Here is a 23798-nt window from a genome sequence, read left to right as displayed (position 1 = left end):
CATTGCCTTTTGAAACCTTTTGGTTAGCTTTTGTTGCTAACCAATCAAACCACGCTTTCTTCTTTTCTTGCACCGCAATTTATACCTCTTTACACATCCACATATTATAGTTCTTTCTTCCTTTCCTTCTTTTAGCTACCCCGCATACCTCAACATCAACATTCACGACCCCTTTCTTAAATGTCTCCCACAAATCTTCAATTACACCTAGCTCTTCTATGCCTTTTAAATTTCCTTTCAGTTTCTCTACATACTCATCTTTCCTTTATTTTTACAAAACACTCGTAAGCTCAGCTCGTCGGTGTCGCCACCGTTTTAAAATACCACGCATTCGGGCTATGACCAGGAAGTGGTCTGTATCGAGGCCTACACCGCGGTATGCCCGAGCATCTAGCACTTTCTTCCTCAGTCTTTCATCCACAATTACAAAATCAATCATACTTCTAGACCCACTCTCATCTCTTGTATACAAATGGATCTTTATTAGGTTAAATATTGTGCTGGCCACGCAAAGATTCCATTCCAAACATACTTCAAGCAGGCTTTTCCCATTTTCATTCAATCACTCATCCCCAAACGTACCCAGAACTCCTTCATACCCATCACGCTTTACTCCAACCCACCCATTAAAATCCCCTAACATCACGACCCGTTCATTTTCTCCGCATTTATTCAAGACCTCTCTCATGCTGTCCCAAAATTCCTCTCTCTCTTTTTTAGCTTTTAATGATCCACCTCCACGCAGATCCGTCGGTGCATAGACCCCAAGGATAAACAAGCGAGTGAATCCGACTTTTAACCCAATCCAGAGGAGTCTTGGGCTAACACATTCATGCTCACATTCTACTATTCGAGCGGAAAGAATCACACCAACTCCCTGACAGCCTCGGCTGGTTTGGGGGACTCCGGACCACTATACCGTGTAGGGACTAGGGACCATGGTGTCACATCCTTTCCTCTTCGTTTCGTTCACGCACAGAATATCTATCGTTCATCCATCATCTGACATACTTCATCTACCTTATCATCCACTCCTCTTACATTTAACGTAGCAAAGCGGCTCGCCATGGGCCGCTTTTCACCCCCGCGAGAAAGAGAGATGGGTGGCGAACCACATCGCCGCTTGTTTGTTTTGGTTTGAGTGTCATGTGACATGTCATTCATTCAAAATAAAAGTTAACAGTCACTTTCATTTTACAATTCGAATATTCGTTTTCTTTTATTTTATTCGTGTATTATTCAGGGTAATGTGCTTAATTATTTATAGAATAAATGAGTAAGACTTTCTAAGCTATACTACTCGTATATAATAAAAAATTCTGTAAAATATATGCTTTAAAATCTGACTGGTCAGATGGGAGTAAGAGAATTTTTATGGCTAAATTCTTTTTGGATAAAGAAAGGTAAGCACTTATGAACAAATAATAAGGTAATAAAGAATGCTTAAAGTGATAGATTTAATTCATCTACAGTAAAAATTATAATATTATTATAATCTATATGTAGTGTTTGAAACTTTTTTATCGATTGTCGATATTTTATTATAAATTATAATTAAATTTATCTTTATGGTATCTATATTTATGATTAATAATAATTGACAAATAAAATTTTATGAACGATGCGGGATTCGATCTCACGACTTCCGGCGTTCCGTGCCGGTACTCTAACCAACTGAGCTAACCGTTCGAGTACCGCCTCGTTATAAAATTCTGTTTGCTTTGTTCAACTCTCAGGTTGTGGCTTCATCTACAGGATCTACTTTACAGTTGATAACCTGCTCAACCCCAATATTTGCATATTAGGAAATTGACTTGAGATGTCGCTCTTGTAAATCGAAACAATATGTTATGTTTATAAAGTGATAACCCTCACTTCTAGGATTAATTCACAAATAAAATTTGAAAAACAACATTTTATGTACCTGAGAGTTGAACAAAGAAAACAGAATTTTATAAACAGATATGTTTGAAGCGTTTAAGCAAAAAGCAATAATATATCGTGAACTATAACGAGGCGGTACTCGAACGGTTATCTCAGTTGGTTAGAGCACCGGCACGGAACGCCGGTTTATTCCATAGATTGGTTGCAAATGGCAGAAAGCTTCATGAAAAAGAGAATGGTGGAGAAACACTACACATCCCGGATAGTGCGATGGTGGAATTAAGCAGCATGGTTTAGCTCAAACAGGTTAATTACGATCATACTTAGGCTGAGATCTATAGAGCGTACTTATACTAAGTTTTACGTAAGTAGAGACTTGCGTAAAACTTATCTGAGTGTAAGCATATAAAAATATGTACTCTTTGATTTCGTTTTTATAGTCATTTGACAGCTGAAATCATGCTGAGCTTGCGCAAAGACAGCACAATGCAAAAAGCATGTTCGCGTTTGATCACTATCAGCTAAGTTTTACGCAAGTAAAGCCTGAGACTTATATAGATCTCAGCCTAAAATATGATAACTGGAACGGCCACATCTATATATTATATAAAAATGAATTGCTGTTCGTTAGTCTCGCTTAATCTCGAGAATGGCTGGACCGATTTGGCTTATTTTAGTCTTGAATCATTAGTGGATGTCCAGGGAAGGTTTAAAAGGTGAATAAATAAGAAAATCTCGGAAAAAAAAATTTGTTTTTTCCTTTGATGTGTCCCCCGTCGTTCAGAAATCAAATTGAAAGAATAATTTAAAATAAATAACTAATTAGATTTTATATATTTTTCTTGGTGATACTAAGCACTTCTTGGCCAACATTCAGAAATATAACAGCTGTTTCCAGATCACATCTATTTCGCATACCCGTAAATGATTAGCCTAGATAATTATAAGATAATTATATAACCTTAACATATAGTCTGAGAATCGGTAGTCATCTATTTTTTATGCCCCAAAAATTTTAACTGTTAATTTTCTTATTACATATATGGCAATACAACGTTTGCTGGGTCAACTAGTTACTTATTATTATTATATATTAAATAGGAATTGAAATTAAACACGAATTTACATTTAACATTTATTTTTCACTACGAATCACATCGAAACAGAATGCATCGACATTAGAGTGATACAAAAATGGGCCTACAATACGCAAAATGAAACTGATTTATGGAGTGAGAAAAAAAGGCCACAGAAAGCGCTTTTATAGTGAACGAGAGTGATCGAACATAGGGTCTAATCCTCCATCTCCAGCATCGCTCCCGGATGAAAAGGCGGCTTAAACTATAGAATCAAGATGTTCATTAAAGTGTCGCACAAATTGACACCATTAACGGCCGCATTCTATAAACAATCGCAATCCGAAACTGACATACAATCCATTTCCTGGATTACCCAATTTTTGGATCTTTATGTTGAAATTTTTTTAAATAATCTATGGAAGCACGAAATTTAGTTTATTTTTGAGAGAAGGACAAACGAGCATACGGGTCACGTGACGGTAAGTGATCACCGCAGCCCACACTCTTGTAATACTAGACGAAATTACACGAGAGTTGCCGATCTCATAGTGTCATCGTCGTTATTACAATCCAGTATATAACTTGAGCATTCAATAAACGATCTTTGGATCTTCATGTTGAACTTTTTAAAGCCTCTATGGAAGCACGCGTTGCATATTTATTGTGCCAAAGAGGAGGACCAATTGAGCATACGGGTCACGTGATGGGAAGTGATCACCGCAGCCCACACTCTTGTAACACTAGCGGAAATTACAAATATTATTATTATATTGTCCTCATAAAGCATCGAATAAACGTACATATGAATTGAGATTGAATGAATGTGGCGGATAAGGATTTTATTATATTTTATATTATTTGATTCAGGATAAATATAGAAAATAAAATATCGAATCAAAATAACCAGTAACGATCGAATACTGAATGCGCCCGTTAGAGGTGCGTATGCGCGTCGCATCCTAGATAGCAAATTATATAAAATCTTTCACATGGAATGAGCGAACGAGTAATTCTGAGACAATTGTGACATAAATGTGCGTCCTCTAATGTCGAGCAGATATTTGACACAAGTTAGAGTATAATCCTCAAAGCAATCAAACAATAAAGATAGAAGTAGGGTATACCACTTAATATTACATAAAGGACCCGATCTTATAATAGAGAAAATGCATATATTTTTAAAGTACTATCATTCCATAGTTTATGTCGTTTTCAGTTCATAAAAATAATTTACTGCAAAAAAACTGAAAGTATTTGAAAAAATATGTTAATAATAACCAACCTACGCGGACACCTAAAAGGGGCGCACTGCATGGGCACGTTATATGTTCACGTCATAGTTCATACAGAACATGCGAAGATGGTTTGGATGAAATATGGTATTTGTCCCAAAATTTATTTATTTTACTTCTCCTTCTAAAAGTTTTATTGCTTTAAATTCGTTCTTAAAATATGAATTCCGAAAAATAATTGCACTTTTAAAAAATTATTTCATTTAAATAAAATAGGTCTTATTAAAGGATTAAAACGCGTGTAATTGTAACTGTGTTTTTATTCGATTTTGCGTAAAAGTGACATTTTTATAATTATTTTGCCAAAAAAACCATCAGTCTACAGCAAATACCATCACCGAGGCGAATCAAAGACGCAGGCAAACTTCATAATGACAACTATGACAATTACTATCGTCACTCATTTCAACAGCAATCCTCCTAAAACGTGATCTCGTAACGTCGGGCTAACTAAAATAATAATAAAAATGTGACTTTCACGCAAAATCAAACGTTTTAAAAACACAGTTACAATAACACGCGTTTTAATGCTTTCAAAGTGTTTTATTGAAATGTGTAACACTCGGGTTAATCAACGTAAATTTATTTCTTACTCAAATAAAATATTGATGTAGGCAAAATTGTGAAGTAATACTTTTTTTAATCTATTAAAATCATATGCATATACCCTATTATTTTACAAATTCAATTTTATCATATCAGTTCACATTTCCATTTATTCTTATAAAACACACAAAACTGAAAGCTACAAAGTGCAAATGAAAACTATTTGGAAATCAAAAATACTTTTAATACTTATAACTTCAAGTTAAATTTCATGTTCATTTTAAATAAACAATGAATATAATTAATTTTTGTATAATCAGTCCTGTGGATAATAAAGAATGTTCACCTCTATGAGTATACCATAACCATACATACACGTCCTTTAGCCTCACTTATAAACGAAATCAAAAAAATTATAATGAGGGAGTCGTAAGTGTTAAGTTATTGATTAATCTCTACAAAACACACATAATATTATGGCTTGACATACTTTTATGTTTGCCTTAAGCTATTGTCAAACAGTCAGCGAGCCGAAAGCGTGACGAAGCGTTTTTATTTTGTTATGTATGGTATTATGGATTGAATCTAGTCACATGGAAAAACGAAAGCAAACCGAATATAAGACGAACCGTGTGTCGTGCCACGCCAGGCCAAACCATAGGCGAACGCGCGAAGCGAGCTGTGAGCGAGATAGTGGTAAGCTCCTTTGCACAGAATGCCGTCTAGAAAATGGCTACCACAACGGCGCCTATTACTGCCGTGAAGCAATAATGTGTAAACATTACTGTGTTTCGGTCTGAAGGGCGCAGTTGCAGTGCCGCTCAGAATTTTAGGGTTTTTTCAAGAATCCTGAGCGGCACTGCATTGTAATGGGCATGACGTATCAATTACCATCAGTTGAACGTCATGCTCGTCTCGTCCCTTATCTTCATGAGAAAAAAGAGATTAGATATTAGCTGGCTTTGAATACACGACGTCAAACAACAGAGAGCGAATGCGAGACGGGAAGGAAGAGCGTAGCGCTACGGTTGTGTTTATTTACAAAGGAGAATGGCGAGAATGGACCCACATAATTTAAATTTATTTATTAATTATAACAACATAAGTTTATACGATGATTATATAAAAATTATTGAGGCGCTGAATTATTAAGATATGGGTCAAAAGAAATAAATTATTATAATTTATTAAATAATAAGTCATCTTGTACTAACGGAACGTTTTACGCAATTTACATCCACATTATTTTGACATGACAGTCCTTGTTATTATTATTCCGACACCATCGAACTATCAATTATACTCAAATCAGCAGTAATTCACAATTAAATTCAATAAGATTATTATCGGTTTTTTATATTAAAATGAGTAGGTAACTTCTTTTAAAAGTGTCGATACCTGCTTGAAAAAAGAATGAGAATTCTTACTAATAACCTTAACTATCCCACTGCTGGCCAACCTTCCACATGTAGATATGTATAAATATATATTTCTTTAACCAGGCAGTTTTAATAGGCATAGACATAACATACAAATTATTGATTTAACAATAGATATCGTTTAATAATTTTAGGTTATATTTTACTTTTAGGTATATCTTTTTTCCCTAACTTTTTTAGTCTCACTTACGATTTTTTTTTTATGGAATAGGAGGACAAACGAGCGTACGGGTCACCTGGTGTTAAGTGATCACCGCCGCCCACATTCTCTTGCAACACCAGAGGAATCACAAGAGCGTTGCCGGCCTTGTGTTATGTTCTACAATTATTAATAGGTTTCCATGATGTAGTCAACTTCTTTCAGTGGGTCTCAAAATAAATGCATACTCGCCATCCCCCTTTGAATTGAGTGGCGTCTCGCAACGTTTCCATTTCGGTTTGTTCCGCCTACTTTATTTTTTGTTTGACGTCTCCACTTCGGTTCGCATTCTCGATGCTTCCAGATCGGCTCGGTTCGCATTTATGTTTGACAATACCTTTAGACAACGAGTATGACACTATCACGAGAACAACACAAAAAGCATTATTTAATATGCTTATATATTGATATAGTGGCTTATGTTTCTACAACATTCAGAAATTTATTCGAAAGTTCCAATATAGACACAGAGACATCACATATAGGAATGTAACGATAATTATGCCCATACCTTACGGATAATTGCAGTAAATAATCAACGGTACCGAGTAAATAACGAATAAAAAAGTTATAAAAGATATAACTTATTGATTGAATCATTATATCATAAAAGGTTAGTACTAATACTAGTAAGGAAAGTCATAAAATAAACCTATACATAGTCAGTCAGTAAAGTATACTGTTGACAACTGTTCAAAATAATAATACCAAAATAAGCATATATTTTTTTACAATACATACAATGATGTATGATTGCGGCATTGAAATTGATATCGTTACATCCTTAATCAAATTACAACAGGAACTATACCTAACTATAACTAACAGTACTTAGAAGACTCAAAAACAATTATAACATAAAGTTGTTGTGAATCTTAAGCAAAAATAAGATTGTAAATATCGATTGACTGAAAATACACATAAGAAAGGTGTACCAAGCTTAAAAAATTAGAAAATCACTAAGTATCTACAGGAATATAGTGACTAGCACTTAATGTACTTGGCTCACACAGGAGCTACGTTGTAATGATAATCGCCGAAGCAATACATATGTACTAATAGACATTATATATGTTTTTAACAATATATATGTCGCAATTTTTTTAAAGATTATAAAACAATATGCAATGAAATCAACCTTGAATTCTTACTTAATCACAACTTGAGTGTTACTTAAATAAACAATAAAAAAATAAATACAAATCCAAACATATATATATATATTTTAAGTTGTAAGTAAAACAATGTTTTGAGTAAACTCAAAAGATCACAACTTTTACAGTTGTGTTCTTGTGATAACGAAACTTAGTCCAGTTAAGAACAGAATGTATGTTTAATTTCCAGAAAAGATTTGGAAATAAAAACAGACTCGTTTCGTTATTTTGTTAGTAACCGGCCATTATCACAGGTAGTGTACGTTAAAATGATTTAGATATAAACAACAATAACGTACACTAAATCCTTGTGCAATAATCATGGGAGCATCCTCAAGATTGTGCAGTTTCTTTCTAGTGTTATCGAAACTTAGTTCCGTAAGTAAACCCTGTTCTTTTTACCTTGAAAGTAAAGAACTCTTACTTAGTAAGCGGGCATTCTCGCACGTAGTGTACGTTAAAAGTATTTTCAACACACTTGCTCGGAAAGTGACCCTTATTACATCGTCTTTAGGGCTATAAACCGAACAATAACATACACGTGATTATATTACACACTCATTATTGAATTATTCCTAAAAAGTTAAGTACCTATCTGGAAATTATATAAAAGTAAACAGAGTATTTTCAATTTCCAAATCTATAAATTTACATTAATGGAATAAATTAACGTGTCCGTAATTAAGACGAACAAAAGTTCATTATTATCAAATTATTTATAATTCACAATAATTTGTTATAAAATATATGCATTTCATCCAATGACGTTCTATAAATTTAGACAATTCACGTCATACGAAACAAGGTCGAATATGGCACATGAGAAAAGTGTTGTCTTTAAGCACACATTTGCCGTTGCGCTATCAGACTGCGATTGAAATGTCCACATGTATAAGGAACGTCATTGATTTGTATCTCTAAAATTTAATTTTGAAGAAGGCGTATGGCTACATGTAATTATCTTACGCGCAAAAAACAATTCGCCAATTCCCATAATTTTCATATTTTTTCAATCGTTTTTTTGAAATCGGTTGTTTTTTGTGAAAATTTCGTTTGAACGAGTCATGCAATACATGTTTGTTTTTCCCCGCAAGTATGTTGAAAGAGAGCAAGTATGAAACCTGCGAGCAACTTGATCACTACACTCAGGGCTGACTTGCGCCCTCACCTACGGCTCGGGTGCAAGCAGCAATTGCACAGCCTCGAGTATAATGAGCTTCTTTTCAGCCATGTATCATAATAATTCTATTATATATTTACAATAATAACGTACACTGAATCGTTTTGCAATAGTCATGGGACCACCCTGAAGATGGTCCAGCCTAATGTAGGGATATTGTTGCAATGCAGTACACTGGGCTGTTCAAATTTTGTTTGAACGATTTATGCAAAACATGTTTGTTTTTTTCCTCGCAAGTGTGTTGAAAAGGTGCGTAGGTAACTCGTGAGCAACTTGCTCACTAGACACTCAGCTGACTTCCGGCCTCGCGTACGGCTCGGGTGCAAGCAGCAATGCACAGCCATGTGTATAATGAGCAAACCTTGAACACATCCTTTCTTTTCAGCCTTATATCATAATATACTATTATATATTTACAATAAAAACGTACACTGAATCCTTGTGCAATAGTCATTGGACCATACTGAAGATGGTCCAGTCTAATGTAGGGATATCGAAACTCAGTCCTTTATATATTTCCCTGTTTTATTTTCAGCCTGGTACAGTAGACCGTACACTGGGCTTTTGCGCAAAAATCAAATGACCATCCCGTTCCGCAATGAGTCAATGTTTTAATTCCAATTCCATTTCACTACTCGGAAATAAAACAAAGACCCGTTATTTTGATAGTAAGGGCAAGTTCCCACGCGTAGTGTATGTTTAAACTAGTGATATATTTACAATAATATACATACACTTACCGCTTAAGAACAAACCCTACCTTTAAGCAAACTCCAATTGACCGTGCTCCAGATAGCGCAGTTTCATTGTAGTGCTAACAAAACTTGAGTCTAGAATACAGTCCATGTTTTATATCCAAGAATTTGTTGGACATAAAACAAGGAAGACCCGATTCGTTATTTTGATAGCGTGCGGTGATTTTCGCACGCAGACTACCGCTATATTAATTATATATTTACAATAATATGCAGAACATTTGTGCGGAAATCACGGAACCTATCTTCGAGATACTACTATGAGAACACTAGTTCTCATAGTAGTATATACTAATATAAAACTTAGTCCAGTTATAATTGATTACTGTCAGTTATGATTTAGAAATATAATATGGAACACTTGTTTCGTTATTTACATAGTAAGTGGCCATTGTTGTACGCAGTGTATTTTATTATTAATTATATATTTACAATAATAAATTACACCGATGAGTTGTACAATAATCATGGAACCATTCTGTGCTATCTGGATCACTAGAACGCGCCTTGTATATACCCGTTTTAATGATATCAAAACATGTACACATACAATTGACGCACTTTTTATACAAATTATCTTATAATATAGTATGTGTTACGGTTAATATACTTAAACATACATAAATACATTTAAACAAATATGTCTCGGAAACAACCATATTCATCATAAAAATGCATGCACATACATACCGGGATTCGAACCCGCTAGGTGCTATATATAATATAGAACATACTCTCATCTCAAAGGCCAGTAACGCAACTCCTCAACTCTTTCTTTCATTGAATTAATTAAACAATTGAAGTTTTATTGCCAGTAGTTATGTGGAAATAAAACAAAGAGGACCCGTTTCGATATCCTGATAGTATACTTAATCATAATTATATAAGTACAATGTTATATACTCTTGCAATGCACTTGTATACTGAACATTTGTACGGAAACCACGGTTTTTCGAGATAGTATTATCTTGCTCATTAAGCTCAGAGGCGTACTTCTACACACACTAGTACAGAACTTATGTTTTATTTCCAGTAAATATTTGGAAATAAAACAAGAAAGTCCAGTCTCCCTGAATCTTGAAAGCAATTTTCACACACACTACAACTATTATATTATTTACAAAATGTATACTGAATTTGTATTTATACTTACAAAAATGTATACTGAATTTGTGCGAAAACCACGGAAGATAGTACTATCTCGCTTACTAGTTAGTAGTACCGCGACTTCCGTAAATGAAAATTAATAATATAATGTAGGCCAACTTTTCACTTCAACACAGTATCAGGATCACTTTGTGTCCCTCCCCTCCTTTTAGTAGTCCTGGAAGTCCTCCCAGATTCTGTAAAAACCGTAATAATTGATTTAATGATTCATTCATTCTCTTGTCATAATATTAAAGTAGAAACTAAAATTTTAAACCTACCAGGGTTTTCCAAGATTACTATAGTATCTTCAGCTGTTTCACCTCTAGCATCTGTCTAGGTCTGCAATTCGTCGAAAAAACTCAACAGACCCTGTATCACTTCCTTCGTCCGAGTTTTCTGTAAATACGTATAAAGATAATATATATATATAGCTAATCTAATAAAGCCATAAAAAATCTAACAGCTTAAAAATTTCTACTATTGTATTGTTTTTGTATTTTGATTTTACAAAATCACAACATCTCTATGCAACACCAAAAATCAAGATAGATTGGAGATGACTCGATCGTCGATGATTCGAGCAGCTCTACGTTGTATGCGGTCAAATGAAAGAAACTGGTACAGGGAAGCGGTGAACGCATAAACTTGAAAAAAATTCCGTTCCCCATGCGAGACTGCATAGCATAGTCTCGATTTCAGACACAAGTTGTTATCCGGTTTTCGTCTATGCTATCCCGATAGATGTTGGCGCGCCCGCTGTAAGAAACAAACCCTTGGCATAGCAATTAAATCTGCTGATCATTCATATTATTTAGGTAAGAAGAGTGCAAAAGAGCTTACGGGTCACCTGATGTTAAGTGATCACCACTGCCAACACATTCTCTTGCAAAACGAGAGGCATCATAGGAGCGTTGCCTGCCTTTAAGAAAGGTGTCCGCGTATCGTCCTACAAACACCGGACTAGGAAGCTCATTCCACACCTTGGTTGTATGAGGAAGAAAGTTCCTTGAAACCCGAATTCTGGCGGAACCCGTTACATTCAGATGATGGGGGTGATTTCTTAATTTGTGGCGTGTCGTGCGAAAGTGGGGTTCGGCGGCAGGAAACAGGTCAAACAGCTTTTTGGAATGCGATATTGCGGTAGACGGTAGATGGAACATAATGAAGCGACCTCCCTACACAACGCCAAGCGATCTAGCCGTTCACAGAGCACTAGATAATAATAAACTATACATATGGGGCAATGATTTTAATGTTTTGATCCAGAGCTCGAACTATCGATTTTTTGGGTGGAGCGAAGCGTACCGGAATATAGATATTTACCAGTATCATCGGACGATTCTGAGTTTGGTTCAGACTGTGCAGTACCATCTAAATAAAAATCACTCAAATCATTGTCCATTGGCCCCTCTAAAACCTCAGTTGCAACTTCACGGACATTCTCCGGCGCCGGCGTTGGGACCTTAAATAACAACAATTATTATGAATTGAATGACAGTCATTGATCACAACGACCAACATTGATAGGCTCGGAAAATAACATGATAAATCAAATCAAAGTTTATTCACATAGGTCACGGAAGTGACACTTATGAATGTCAAAAAAAAATTAAATATTTTTCTTATTGAATCTACCGCTACTTCGTAAAGAGAAGGTTGAGCGAATGAGAAGCAGTAGCAAGAATCTCATTGCCACTCTTTTATATCAAGATTTACAGATCATTTCAATTACAATATGTAAAATGATGCAACAAACACACTCAAACGTCAAATAGTCAATGTCTTACACGAGTAAGTCAAAAAAGTAAATGTAAATTAATACAAAAGTTATTGAGTACAGTAGCTGCATCATCCACATACACCATAAATCAATAAAGGTATTCTGTGAGCATTTTATAAGCGACTAGTTGACCCGACAGACGTTGTTCTGTTTATAATAAGTAAAATAATGTTTTTTTATTAATTTGTCAATAATATATCATAACACCAAGAAAATTTTTCGTAAAATATGCTCCCTGTTGTTGTAATGAAATTGTTTCACAGCAGAACTGTCAAACCGTGCGTCAATAAATTCTCTCATAGAAATTATGTATGGACACATCAAAGGAAATCAAATTTGTTGTTTTTATTTAATTTAGCAGCATTTTTTACCATTTATTCACCTTTTAAACCTTCCCTGGACTTCCACAAATAATTGAAGACCTAAATTTGCCAAATCGGTCCAGGCGTTCTCGAGTTTTAGCGAGACTAACGAACAGCAATTCATTTTTATATATATATATAGATTATAAATAAATAAACATGTATATATCCATACATATATATATATATATATATACACAATAACTTTTAAGAATCTGAAACCGAGTCTCCGGCAACAGGGTCATCCTGCCACCAGCGCCCGTTCACAAGCATGACGCATGAGCCAGCCATCGCCTCCCTCAACCATATTTTAGGGAAGGGGACGACTCGTCCCATGTCGCCCCAGTGACAATTAAACACACACAACACATTGACACAAGCAGTGACATTTAAACGAGCATGATGAAACCTGTTACGAGAACTCAGCAAACAACAATAAAATAATCCTAATTTACGTATCATCAATACTCACCAAATACCTCTACTTACAATTTGACAATTCTGCTTAAAATTGTAATTAATATTATATTTATTAACAGTAATCAAAAGCTCAATCCTTTAGGGTAATCAAATCAAAATACCCTTATTCAGGCAGGTCAAGGAAATGACTTTTCTTTTTATATCCACCTCCTTTGAGGGTTGAGCTTTAATAAGAAGTGGCAAGAAACTCTTTGTGGCAATCACTCACCAATAATTTCAGTTACAATATAATATGTAAAGTGATGCAGCAATAATACTCAAAAAAAAATATAGTAAGTATATATTATCCCAGTGGGAGCCTCCATTGCACAAGATGCCGGCTAGATTTATAGATACCACAATGGTACAACCTTTTTCTGCCGTGAAGCAGTAACGTTAAAGGATTATAGTCTTCAATCATCTTATGTCTCAAGTTGATGAGCGCAACACTCCAAACAAGACACAACAAAACCGTGTTCATTTTCGTCTTATCAAAAAAAATTGTTTCAGTTAAAATTTACATACAAATAATATTATGAATATAACTTACGAGCATTTCATCTGATGACGTAATTGATTCCATACCCACAAGATTTGACTCCTGCGAGAAGACTTGCCTGTAAATAAGATGTACCATATATTTAATTAACATCTTCCCGCTATTAATGAACTATTTTAAATGTATAATAATAGGACGGGGAAAGCCTTTTCGTATACGAGGGGCACACTGAAATGATCGGGAATAGAATATTTCTGATTGAGTTACAATAAAACCTTTTTTAGAATTTGAATACTGGCCTCTTAGAATCTTAATGACAATCATACAATTAAAAAAGAATCAAAAACCAAAAACTATGTTGATTTAAAGTTGACATGTCGTTAACAGAAATGGAGCTCACGCGTGAACATTTCCGTGCCCTAATTTATCACAATTTTCGTCGCGGCTTATTTTAAGATAAATGTCTCAGCGAACTTGTTTCGATTTATGATGGTGAAACACCGAGTCAAACCACAATATACCGCTGGTATGCCGAAATCCGACGCGGTCATGTGTCGCTCAGCACTCTTTCTTCTGCAGGTCGACCAAGAACAGCGGTCACGCCTGAAAACATTGCAGCTGTTCGAACTATTATATGAGATGACCGTTATGTGACATACGAGCAGATTCAGGCTGTTATCAGAATCGTAATGAGTGCAATTCAGTCGATATTACATAACGAGCTGTGTGTAAGAAAGCTAGTTTCCCGCTGGGTTCCCCACAATTTGTCCGAAGAGCAAAAGGCGGCTCGTGTAGATTGGTGCCGGAATACTCTGCAACGCTTCAACAGAGGGAAGTCAAATGCCGTTTATAATATCGTCTCAAGTGACGAATCACGGATTTATTCATACGAACCTGAAAGAAAACATCAGTCAGCAGTTTGGGTCTTCGAAGACGAGGTCAAACCAACGAAAGTGGTTCGCTCCCGCAACGTGTCAAAGAAAATGGTCGCTACGTTTGTCTCCAAAAAGGGGCATGTTGCTACAATTCCTTTACAGGAACGCAGAACGGTTATTGCTGAGTGGTATATCACGGTTTGTTTGCCACAAATGATAGCTGAACTCCGAAAAAATAACCCGAAACGTCGCATCATCTTACATCACGATGATGCGAGCTCCCATTCGACTCGGAAGACAAATGATTTTTGGAAGCAGGAAAACGTTGAGCTGATGGGCCATCCTCCGTACAGTCCTGACCTGAGCCCAAACGATTTCTTTACATTTATTACGCGGTCAACGGTTTGAAGACCCCGAAGCAGCTGTGGAGAGTACAAATCAGCCATTTTGTCAACATCAACTTCAAACTGGAATTACTGTTTTAATGATTGGTTTGCACGAATGGAAAAGTGCATTAAGTTGAACGGAGAATACTTCGAAAAACAATAAAATACAATTTAGCTATACCGTGCGTGTGGTTTTTCTTATTCCCGATCATTTCAGTGTGTCCCTCGTATCAACTTGTAATATTAGTAAAATGTTGTTTCAAAGCATCTTTTAATCTGTGTTTATTTTTGTCAAAAAAGTGATTTCGAATGAATTGAATTCGACACATTTTAAAAGGACTTGTGCGGTTTTTCATATTTTCCTATTTTAAAAATTTTAATCGAAAGATTTTTAGATTTAGGCGTTCTCTCTCATTTTATATGATTACTAGCTGACCCAGTAAACGTTGTATTGCTTTATAAAGTAATAAAAAAAGCAATAAAATTATTAGGGTATAAAAAAATTGATGACGACCGATTCTCAGACCTACAAAATATATAAAATATATCGTACTACAATTATATTCGTATGCCATCTTGTAATAACGTAACAAAAATAGGTGTTGATCGTAGATGGGTGAATATTTGAAGTTGTATGTATTTTTAATGCTTAATCATAAAATAAAATAAAAATAAATATAATTGTCAAAAAATAATATATAAATATTTTTTTTTAGGGGTTTTAGGGTTACAGTTATCATTTAGGGGTATGAAAAATAGATGTTGGCCGATTCTCAAACCTACACGATATGCACACAAAATTTCATACATATCGGTAATGATTCGATGAATTTATTATTTAATGTTTAATTGTTAAAACAATTTTAATAGTTAAGTAATTCGACGAAAATCTCAAAATCCAACTATAGTTAAAGTTTATACGAACCTTTCCACTGGGGGCGAATCATCTTCATCTTCATCCATTCCAGGTACCCTTGGCAGATGTGTAAATCTTCTGTACAATAAAAAATAAATACTGTAATACATAACTTCAATGTGCTGTTTCATGCTACTTATAATAATAACTAGAGATGTTTCCGTAAACGGTCTTTTGGCAATGAGACCGCACCATCATCTCAAAAGTGTCTAGCTTTATAAGTTGATTAAGGATCAGTAACAGAAAGCAGCTGTTTTGTGAACGACACGCATCGTGCGGAAGTTCCTCAGTCTGTCCTCTTAACCATCGGCGTAATTGTGAACCAATGTCGGCGAGACTCTATTCTATATTTCTATTCTTGATATTGTTTTTTATAAATATGTTATATACACTACACAAGTTAGGATATCATCCCCACCATCTGGATGTGTGGAGGTCTTCCACAATGCGGTTTTCAAGGAGCTTTCTTCCTCGTACTACTAAGCTGTGGAATGAATTTCCTTGTGCGGTGTTTCCGGGACGATACGACATGGGTACCTTCAAAAAAAGCGCGTACACCTTCCTTAAAGGCTGGCAACACTCCTGTGTTTCCTCCAGTGTTGCAAGAGATTGTGGGCGGCGGTGATCACTTAACAACAGGTGACCCGTACGCTCGTTTGTCCCCGGGGTTAAAAAACAGGGTGTCCCATAAATAATGGATAGTCCTTGAACCCCGCACGGGACAGTTCTCCAGGTGTGATATCCAAAATATGATTATTTTAGAAAACATACGTTTTTTTACTTTACTTCACATTCATGTGCACAACGCCTACAAAGTAATGAAATTTAAAAAAAAGTATCATAGATACTTATATTATTTAATGTATTTCTAGTAGTACAGTCTATCAGGAATAAGATGACACCAAAAACGCCACAAATTTTATTACTTTGTGGGCGTTGTGCACATGAATTTGAAGTAAAGTAAAAAAAAAACGTATATTTTTCTAAAAAAAAAACATATTTTGGGCTGGAGAGCCGTCCCGTGCGGGGTTCAAGGATTATCCATTCTTCCTGGGACATCCTGTATATAAATGTAGAAAATAAGATGAAATGATAATAATAAAGAGTAAAATAATACAGACTTTGAATATACATACTACCGAATTGGCATCTACCTGGCAGCCCGATAAAACGTGCGTGACCAAATTTGATTTTTCAACGTATGCGTTACCTTGTTGTGGTTTTATATTGAAAATACTAAGGAGCTAATGCCAAAGGCTATGTATGGTCTTAAATAATATTATTACCTTTGTCGGCGGCGTCGTGGCCTTCGCATTGTAGCATACATTTCACCTCCATCATCGCGCTCGGAATTGTATGGCGAAGAGTCTGGGGGCTGAAATAATAATATAATATTCATGATTACAGATCATTTTACAGATTTCTTTTTATTACATAATACAAATACAAACAGAATAAAATATTGTTGTCAAGATTCACTTCGGTCTTGTTGTTTATACAACGTGAATCAAAAATCGTATACTATGCTTTGGACCCGACATTCCTTAGGTCATCTCTAATGACTATGTGAAGTCAGAAATGAATTAGCGTTATATTTAAATACAATATTTAAAGTACACAGTTTTGGCAAAAACTATGCATCCCGCAACCCTTATCAGCTGTTTTTCTGAACTCTCTTTGACCTAAAACAGATGAATAACGTAGATGTGACATAATATCAGATAATAGTAAAATGCCTACTGCTCATTGCACCTGTGAGGAAAATTATAATCTCATTTTGCCATGAAGACGAAGTTATTTTGTATGTGCATTTTCTATCGCTGACATTGAAAATCATTCTAAATTTGTATTTACTTTAATCACCAATAAAGATAGGTAATTCTAATCCAATTATGAAACTCTGTAATGCATATTTTTAGGTTAAAAAGTTCGGCCTATCGGCATTTTTACTCTTTGAATTGTGTGAATGTGAATATCATGATTCAAATTTACTGCTCTGTTATTGGAGAATGTTTATGTGTTTGTAAAATCAAAGGGATTGCCGATTGTAAAGGAACCTACACACCGGACCATTTTTAATTTAATTTTATTTTTGTTATGTTGGAAATTAAATGAGTTCTCATTTTTGATAAGTTATTACCTAAGCACTTTAATGTAGGATTATTTGAATGATTGATGTCTCAAGGTGACGAGCGCAATTGTAGTTCAGCACGCGTTTTTGGGTTTTTCTTAACTCTTGATCGGCACTGCATTGTAATGGGCAGGGCGTATCAATTACCATTCGCTGAATGTCCAGCTCGTCTTGTCCCTTCTTAACACAAAAAAATTTATTATCCAATAAAGATAATTCTAATAGGCTCCTATTATGAAATTGTTCTTCACGGATAACTTTAGTCAAAATGGATGTCTTTGACCATTCTCGTATTAATAATAGATAGGTAGGTATTTAATTCCCGGGCCGGGCATTGGGGTTTTAGTAAGAAATTTCTGAGTCGCAGCCCAGAGTTTAGAAATGTAGAGGCTTGCCCCTATTATGTGGGTAAATATGAACCTTGTCCAATTTAACTCCCAGAAGACTCAAGTTTGCGTGTATACCACTAATAAAACCCCATTGACAAATGGGGTTTTATTATTACCGCTCTTTGACAACATTTCCTTTACATCCTCGCCTAGTATCGGAATACTGGGTCTCGAAATCTTGAGTGATTGTCATTTCGAGGCCATCTGGAGAGCAAAGCCAAATAGGCTGTCATCTCTGGTCTGGCCCACCCCACTAAGCTCGATCCATTTGACCGCGCGCAACGCAGAGCAGCTCGAATTGTCGGAGACCCAGTGCTCTGTGAACGGCTGGATCACTTGGCGTTGCGTAGAGACATCGCCTCATTGTGTGTCTTCTACCGCATTTATCATGGGGAGTGTTCCGAAGAGCTGTTTCACCTGATTCCTGCCGCCGAATTCGGTCCTCCACAGTGCGGTATTCAAGGAGCTTTCTTATGAATGAACTTCCTTGTGCGGTGTTTCCGGGATGATACGACATGGGTACCTTCAATAAAAGCGCATACATCTTCCTTAAAGGCCGGCAACGCTCCTGTGATTCCTCTGGTGTTGCAAGAGAATGTGAGCGGCGGTGATCACTTAACACCAGGTGACCCGTACGTTCGTTTGTCTTCCCTTTCCATAAAAAATACAAGCCGCGTGTTATTTCGGCGAGGGTGCATACCTCTTAATCATAATACCAAATTCAATGGACATTTTATTTAATAATTTTTATACTTTAGTTATGTTCCGACATTCATGTTTGTTAGATCGTCGCGTTGGACTTTTGGATTGCAGTATTTTCGTATGATAATCATGGCAGATTATGGGAACAATGAATATTACGACATGATATTGTGTGTTGGTGCGGTGACAAATAACAATCGTGATGAAATAACTAGGTAACTACTTAGGTACCTAACTACCTAAAACATAATCAACAAGACGTGATGTGGTGTTTTCTGTGTATTTATTGTGAAACTCAAGGAGTGTTAAAAAGCTGCGCAGCAAGATTGGTATGTACTATTATTATCGAATACCTAATGTTTAAGTCCGTAGGTAGGTTACCTAATTTTGTTTACAAACAACGGCTCCGCCCATATTAAATGGCGGTCTCTTTAAAAGTTAGGGTTGTCTGAGAAAAGAAATTGAAAAATAATATTTTTATTTTGTAGGGGCTTTTTTTATTCTTATTTATTTTATTTATTCAAATTTAAACATCACAATACATGCATGCATATGACTTATATAACGTAGCATTGAAGGGATATTATACCCTTTTTGATTCACGTTGTATAATTATCTGAATTGTTATAGGCACAGTGATCCATAATCTTTGGTGGAGCACCTCGTTTATCGAAATAAACACTACATTACTAAGAGTGACTTGCACCAACCCGCGTTATCGTTAAATATCGAACGTTAAATTTAAATCTTTCTTCAAATACAAATAAATACAAAAAAATACAAACGGTTCAGCTAAAAATGAGTTGCACCATCTTACCAACGTTAAAATGACGTCATTTGGACGTTACCAATAACCCCTGGATTGAGTAAAGTGGTTAGTGTTAAAGTTATTGTCAAACACCTAAGTATATATTATTATGTCTGTGATCTGTCGGTTGAATGGAAATTTGTGTTCTTGAATTTTATTTTGCATAATTTTGTCTGAAATAAAATTATTCTGATTTTTGGGTAATTAAAATTTTAGAGTCCTATAAAGTCGTTGCTCCAAGAAATCTTGTGTGATACTCGTCCGATACTTCCGATACGGAGGACGAAATTCACCAATATGTCAATAATTCGTTGCGGAGATGGAACTAAGTTGAATTTATTTAAGGACTTTTGCTTTTCCATCATAATTTTCTATTAAACTGAAAATGTGCACTATTTCAATAAATAATAATAATAATTCCATAGATACAAAACAAAAAATAAGACTTACCAAATACGAAACAACGAAAACAGCCAATGAACCAACAAATCTCGCCAAATACACATTTTCTGTCATTTTCTCGTATTTATTGCCATATAAGAAAATACTCCATATTTTTAGTCAGATGCGTGCCTCATTTCTCTAGCAAACCTAATAACCTGAACGATAACGAATTTAATGTTGATGCAACGCAATTCGTCGAACTAACGCTCGTTAAGATTATTTAACGGATTACCGGATTAACGGGTTACCCGTTAGCGCCAGTGTTAACTGGAATTTTTGTGCAATCCACCCTAAGAATCGATTAAATATGATAATATTTCACCAATTCATTTTGAAGCGAAAATTGTTTTTACGTGTCACATGTAATAAGTGATCCTAAATCATGGTATTATCAATTATGAAATCCTGAATGAATCTATAATAATAAAAAAATATGGTTGGAGGAGCTTACCGCATACAGATGATACCGCACATAGTTCGATGGCAAATGGGTATCGTTAAGCAAACTCCTGGCCACGGCATGCCTAATATTATGAAATATGGAGAATGCGAGATCACAAAATGTCTCACTAGTATCTGATAAAATCTCGATCTGCAAAAAATAAAATAAAATTAAGTAATACTTTTAAATTAAATATTTTAAGGCCTTAATTAATTGAGAAACTATAAATTTTGAAAACCCACTCTCAACTCGATAAAGTGAAAGTGAGCTCGTTAGTTTTGTGTCACACGTATCTTAATAGGAGTTTATTTAATATGGGATTACTATTTGATGTTGAATTATAATCCATATTTTTGCTGCTACGAAATAACATGTACGAATTCTCTATGAAACGCCTTTTGATGGGCTTAAATTTTCCTATGACGAAAAGAAAACAGACCAATATTTTGAAAATAACTGATATTTTGACGGGTAAAATTTCGATATAAAATAAGAGTTCTTTTTCGATATTTGAGTCAAAATAGGATGAAAAAAATAATAATTTGAGTTCTAAGAAATTACAGTGTATTTGAGACATAAAAACAGGTATATTTTCAACAAATTCAGAGACAAAAAAATTGATTTTGTAAAGGATAAAAATAAACCCAAAAACTTGGTTTTTTGAAGTTTTCACATAAATTTTGAGGTCATGTGGAAAAATTTAAAATACTTAAGTTTTAATCTTTTTATTACCTACAACTTTGCCAATTGACTTATTTCCATATGTCTTGCAGTTTTGACAGCAATCGAGATATAAACCATTTTTACCCTTAATCACGCCCCCCCTTCCACTTCCCGACCTCAGATCGCCCGTATTTTAATTTTCCTTTCATTTTTGTTATATTCTCTTCCATTTCTAATGGGTTTCATCCTACTATTTTTTTTTGGTTTCAAAAATTATCGACACCGGTCTTTATGCAGTTAATCTTAATGACTTAACAGCAATAAAACCAAAACTGTTGCAATTGAAGTAAAAATCAAGACCTCTCATTAGTTAACAATAGGTTAATAGTAAGAACAGTAACTCACCACAAACGCTTTACATATTTTGATGAAGTCTTCCAAACCTCGATAACATAAATTGATTAGTAGAAGGCCAATCTCGTACAGCAGTCGGGTCATTGCGACGCAATCTTCTGCACGCCGCATTTCGTGCCTTAACAAAGAACGAACAACCGGCTGGAAGAACGCGTTCAGTACCGCGAGGAACGAGGCAACTAGATTAACATTTGGAAGCAAGACACCCATACGTTCCTGTCGAAAATATATGTACGTCAGAAATTTCAACAATACATTTACATAAAAATTATTTAAATAAAAAAAACTGTTTACTCACTACGCGGTCGAAGAAGCCTCTGAGTCTGTTAAAGAGTTGATCAAGTATTGGACGAATAGTTCGTTGGGTAGCAAATGGAACTGTGGATAAAGCGTTCAAAAAGTGACGCTGAATACGGCGCCGCAGTGACATCAACTGATTGTCGGTTAGCTCCCGACGCGTGTGTACCACCACCGCATCATGCTGTGATCATTCAAAAATGTTAACACGTTTACATAAATAAACAATTAAAAGGTGTAGTTACTTAATTTGGACATGACGCTGACATGCACTTTTTTAGAAATAGACCTAGGAAAACACGAGAAATTAAATGTATAGTTTAACAGCTTAAGTTTAAATTTGTAGTTTCTATAAGTTCCTTTCAATATTTTGTTTGTTAAGACCTTAACCTTGTATTAAGCTGGCAACTCTCTCTATCGGCTGTACTATCGCTGTGCAAATAAATCCTTAATTAATTTACGTGGCTTAATTCCAAAATGTAACAAAAAGGCATTTATCTACAGGGAATTTTTCTAAAGCTGCGTACGGATAGCGCGTTCCTGTGTTACGCGTAGTTGGAAAACACTGTCCACGCGTACATTGGATAAGTGTACAGCTCCTGTACGGACCGCCGCGAACCTTTACGCAAGGTCAGTCGATCCAGAGCGCTCCGCGAGCTCCAGTCATTGGCCATAAGTCCGGACAAACTTAGCGGTTCCATGAACCACCACTCCTGCGTCAATCGTTATATCGATAATCAGTGTGCTATCCCACAAGAGCCGGTGAAATTCATAAAGTTGCATCAATCTGATAGTATTTTCATTATTGTAACTCGAAGAACGCTCGTACCGTACCCGGTCGTGTGCGTCCTCTTTGACTCGCGACCAAAACCGACTGGCGGCGCTGTGAGCTAGCTCGCGCGACACGCGTTCCCCAAGAGTGTACGCGTAGCTGCATGTATGGAGATAACGTTCCGGACACGCGTAAACTACCTACGCGTACCTACTAGTGTACGCGCTATCCGTCCGCACCTTCATAAAGACAATTAGAATTATTACAGGAAAGGAGATTGCCCAAGTGACTATGGAACTCATTATCGTTATCAAATTTATTGCGCCATTATGTATTTGTGCATAATGTTTAGTATGACTTTAGCACTTTAACAGCAATTGGTACTAAATAACCAATAAAATAGAATTTCGAATTTGTTACCACGCTGTTTAGTGCTAGATAAGTTATGTTTTTCTGAAATATTTCACTATATAAGGTGCCTAATAAAATAGACAATCAACATTAAATGATTACCTGTCCAACTTATTTAGAATTGCACATGACATTAGGCCACTAATCCACAATGTTGACCACACTGAATCAACAACTTATATTTTGTCACTTTGACAGGTATGTGAGGGATATAGTATGATAAAATATATAAGAATTACATACATTTGAATAAATTGCAAAACGTGCTCATAAAACAAATTAGATAATCATATTATATTGAACTCAATATCTTATATAGCTATTGGTTTTTGCACAGTATAGGATATATTATCAACGTTGTTTAGCGGGCA

General features: G+C 35.4%; 2 protein-coding genes across 4 annotated transcripts in view; both read right to left on the bottom strand.

Moving 5' to 3' along the window:
• The window catches only part of LOC126978499 (chaoptin), a 310992-nt gene that overhangs the window by 64207 nt on the left and 222987 nt on the right, over positions 1 to 23798 (bottom strand). The window lies entirely within an intron of this gene.
• LOC126978496 (uncharacterized) overlaps positions 3006 to 23798 on the bottom strand; it is a 52173-nt gene continuing 31380 nt past the window's right edge. For all 3 annotated transcript variants that reach the window (XM_050827329.1, XM_050827328.1, XM_050827331.1), the window contains 9 exons: positions 22246 to 22428; positions 21939 to 22163; positions 20880 to 21020; positions 17241 to 17329; positions 15964 to 16032; positions 13829 to 13895; positions 12001 to 12139; positions 10956 to 11073; positions 3006 to 10871 (listed from right to left, as the gene is read on the bottom strand). In XM_050827329.1, coding sequence (XP_050683286.1) covers positions 11000 to 11073; positions 12001 to 12139; positions 13829 to 13895; positions 15964 to 16032; positions 17241 to 17329; positions 20880 to 21020; positions 21939 to 22163; positions 22246 to 22428 — 987 coding nt within the window. In that variant the 3' untranslated portion in view covers positions 3006 to 10871; positions 10956 to 10999. The remainder of the gene's footprint in view (positions 10872 to 10955; positions 11074 to 12000; positions 12140 to 13828; positions 13896 to 15963; positions 16033 to 17240; positions 17330 to 20879; positions 21021 to 21938; positions 22164 to 22245; positions 22429 to 23798) is intronic.

The sequence above is a fragment of the Leptidea sinapis genome, chromosome Z (genome assembly GCF_905404315.1).
Source record: "Leptidea sinapis chromosome Z, ilLepSina1.1, whole genome shotgun sequence".
Lineage (NCBI taxonomy): Eukaryota > Metazoa > Arthropoda > Insecta > Lepidoptera > Pieridae > Leptidea > Leptidea sinapis.
Note: the sequence above shows the minus strand (reverse complement) of the source record. Positions and strands in the feature narration are given on the sequence as shown.